The sequence below is a fragment of the Calidris pugnax genome, unplaced genomic scaffold (genome assembly GCF_001431845.1).
Source record: "Calidris pugnax isolate Ruff unplaced genomic scaffold, ASM143184v1 scaffold44, whole genome shotgun sequence".
Classification (NCBI taxonomy): Eukaryota; Metazoa; Chordata; class Aves; order Charadriiformes; family Scolopacidae; genus Calidris; species Calidris pugnax.
Genome location: NW_015094506.1, coordinates 3,419,752 through 3,422,856, shown reverse-complemented (window position 1 = coordinate 3,422,856; position 3,105 = coordinate 3,419,752). Strand labels below are relative to the sequence as shown.

Genomic DNA, 3,105 nt, shown 5'->3' with positions numbered 1-3,105 from the left:
TTATCTGGGCAGTTTTCAGCCCTCTGCAAGCTGTGGGTGACAGCTTGTGGGTGACATGTGGGTGACATGAGATGGCACCTCACCCCTACCCTAGCAGAGCTGGACACTGCGGCGCAGGGCCACACAGATCATTGGAGTCTACCTGATTAGCAGCAGGCAGGCCTCAGGTACAGCACAAGAAGTCACCACTCCCCAGCAAGGAATCACCCGTGCTGTGAAGCTGAAAGGCAGCTGGCAAAGATTGCATCTCTCACTGCTCCAATTCACCTGGCTGGACCCTGCCCCTCACGCCATAACCCCACCAGCCACCTCCACCCTCAACTCCAGTTCTGAGACCCCAGTAAAGAGAGAGCAGCAACCAGCAGCACACACTGTCCACAAAGCATTGTCCACCCCTCTCTTGTCTACCCAGCAGCACCCCCTTGAGTGAGAAAAGGTCCTGCCATGTCCTCATCTAAAGATACCCAGGCCATTCTCATCTTGATGGGACCACAGGCAAAAAAAGAGGAGGCCTAGTTTCCAGCCTACGCTCACACTTTATTATATACAGACACATGGTGAGTGTAAGAACATCAACATGGGACGTGGACAGTAAGGGAGGCCCAAAGGCACTACCTCCTGTCCCCTTGGTGCAACCAGTCAGCATAGTTTATACAAATAATACAGTATCTGAACAATAAATAAGTTCAAAGGTCCTGCCATGTCCTCATCTAAAGATACCCAGGCCATTCTCATCTTGATGGGACCACAGGCAAAAAAAGAGGAGGCCTAGTTTCCAGCCTACGCTCACACTTTATTATATACAGACACATGGTGAGTGTAAGAACATCAACATGGGACGTGGACAGTAAGGGAGGCCCAAAGGCACTACCTCCTGTCCCCTTGGTGCAACCAGTCAGCATAGTTTATACAAATAATACAGTATCTGAACAATAAATAAGTTCAATAAATAAGATCAAGAAATTAAAAAAAAAACAAAACAACCAAACAAAACAAAAACGTAGAAAGACAAAGCAGCAAGGAATGATTTTGAGGGCTGCGACACATTCACAGCAGTGACAACACCACCACCATCTCACCTGCACACCAGCAGCTGGAGCACAGACCCCCATCAGCCCTTTTCTCTCACCGCACTATGGCAAAATCCACTGAGGAGGGGGAAGTGGGGAGAGTTGTACAGTTCACTACTGCTGTGCTGTCGTGGTCTGGGAGCCCTCTCTCCTTCATAAATCCACTGAGGAGGGGGAAGTGGGGAGAGTTGTACAGTTCACTACTGCTGTGCTGCCGTGGTCTGGGAGCCCTCCTTCACGAGACCCTTCGGAAAGGGTGCCTGAAAACAAGGTACAACCACAGACCCACTGTGTGCACTCACAGCTTGTCTGTTTGGCACAAAAGAAAAAAAAACCCTCAAACCAGTCTCTTCCCTTTCTATGGTCCTTCAGATGGACACTGGCACAGTTATTAACTGAGTCGGGGCAGGGGGTGGTGGGGGAAACATCTCTAAGGAACAGGGGAGAGAAGACATCAGGCGATGCTCCCGTTCACTCACGGGAGGCAACGATGCTCTCATTCATCGCTCCAGAGCTCTGGCACGCTCCTTCCACACGCCCTGGCACCGATGGAGACTGGGTGGGTGACAACGCCAGCCTCGTCCCCTGACAAGGAGGGGTTTACCACAAAGACTGCAGGGATGCAGCTCAGAATTCTAGAGTTACGAGTGAAGGGACAGCAGTAAAAGGCCGCCACTGGTTATATAAGAGAAAAATAATAAGACAGCCAGTCCCTAACCCCTGCAGGGGGAGAGGCCACATGGACACACTGATTTGAACCCCCTGTCAGCCTCAAGGCCTCCAGCTCTCTCCCAGAGATGCTGGCAGCTGGCATTTGAGGGAGAGAAGGACTCCGTCCATCATGGATAGCGCTCAGCAGAAAGGAGACAACTTGAATCCTGCTCCCTCCTGCCAACCCCCCCACCCCATTTTGCCCCTGAAGAAGGGCGTTGGAATGTGAAGAAACCAGGAATTGAAGGAATAGGGCAGTGAGAGAGAAATGGGAACAGATGGAGATCTGGGATGGGGAACCCGACCCCTCTGCCCTCACATGTACAGACTGCTACTCATCCAGGCCCGGTATCAAGTCTGCAATGCTGTCCACATAGTAATTGGGCACCAGATCCTTGGCAGCGGCGCTGTCGCTGGCCATGTAGGCCTGCGCCTCTTCCAGGCGGGAGACCCCCGTCAGGGTGAGGATGGTGGAGAGGCCGCAGTTCTTGCCGAAGAGGATATCTGTCTCCAGGCGGTCTCCCACCATGAGGGTGCGGGATGGGTCCACGCCGAAACGCTCCACGATGCAATCAAACATGTAGGTGTTCGGCTTCCCCACCACCAGCGCCTTGCGGCCCGAAGCTGTTTCCACCGCTGCTGTGAGGCTGCCAGTTCCTGGGGGGAGAGGGAAGGAAGGAAAGAGGAGAAAATGAAGTAGCTGTGGGCTAGGGGGGTGCCGACCATGGGCAGCTCATCGCCCTGGGGTCCCACCAGAGGACGAGCAAGCTGGGTGCTGGCAACACATCTTGGGGATGCTTGAGGGGGACCCTGCCCATCCTGATGCTCAGGGAAACACTTCACCCGGGGCAGTGAACCCCAAGGAGGCCAACCCCGCCACCAGCACCCCCCGCCGGCCTCGGGCCCCCCCCGTGTCCCTCCCCCGGGGCAGCAGGGGAAGGGGACGCGGGCTCACCGGGGGTGCGCTGGCCGTCGCTGAGCGGGTGCCAGGGGTCGGGGTCGGTGGCCACCAGGAGGCACTGCGGGTCGCGCAGGTAGCCGCAGGCCTGCGCCAGCTTGGCGAAGGTGAACTGGTCGTCGTAGCCCACCAGGACGGCTCGCACCGGCTCGGCGGGGCCGGTGGTCGGCTCCCCCTCACCGGCCAGGCGCAGGCCGGCGTCGCGCACCTCGCCGCGCAGCCCCTCGCCGCCCAGCACGAAGACGCGGCCGCCCCCGTTCCCCGCGTCCCCCCCGCCGCCCAGGAGGCGCTGGCGGAGGAAAAGCGCGGAGCAGAGCGCGGAGCTGAAGACGTGCTCGGCGCGGACGCCGCGGAAGCCCAGGCGGC

General features: G+C 57.1%; 1 protein-coding gene across 1 annotated transcript; it reads right to left on the bottom strand.

Annotated features, from left to right (window-relative positions):
* Positions 1 to 1,227: 1,227 nt before the first annotated feature.
* PDXP (pyridoxal (pyridoxine, vitamin B6) phosphatase) lies at positions 1,228 to 3,103 on the bottom strand (the record flags this gene model as incomplete). Its single annotated transcript, XM_014963278.1, has 2 exons — positions 1,228 to 2,438; positions 2,737 to 3,103. Coding segments are annotated over 2 exons (693 nt in total), but the record flags the coding sequence as incomplete, so codon positions are not given.
* Between the last annotated feature and the right edge of the window lie 2 nt (positions 3,104 to 3,105).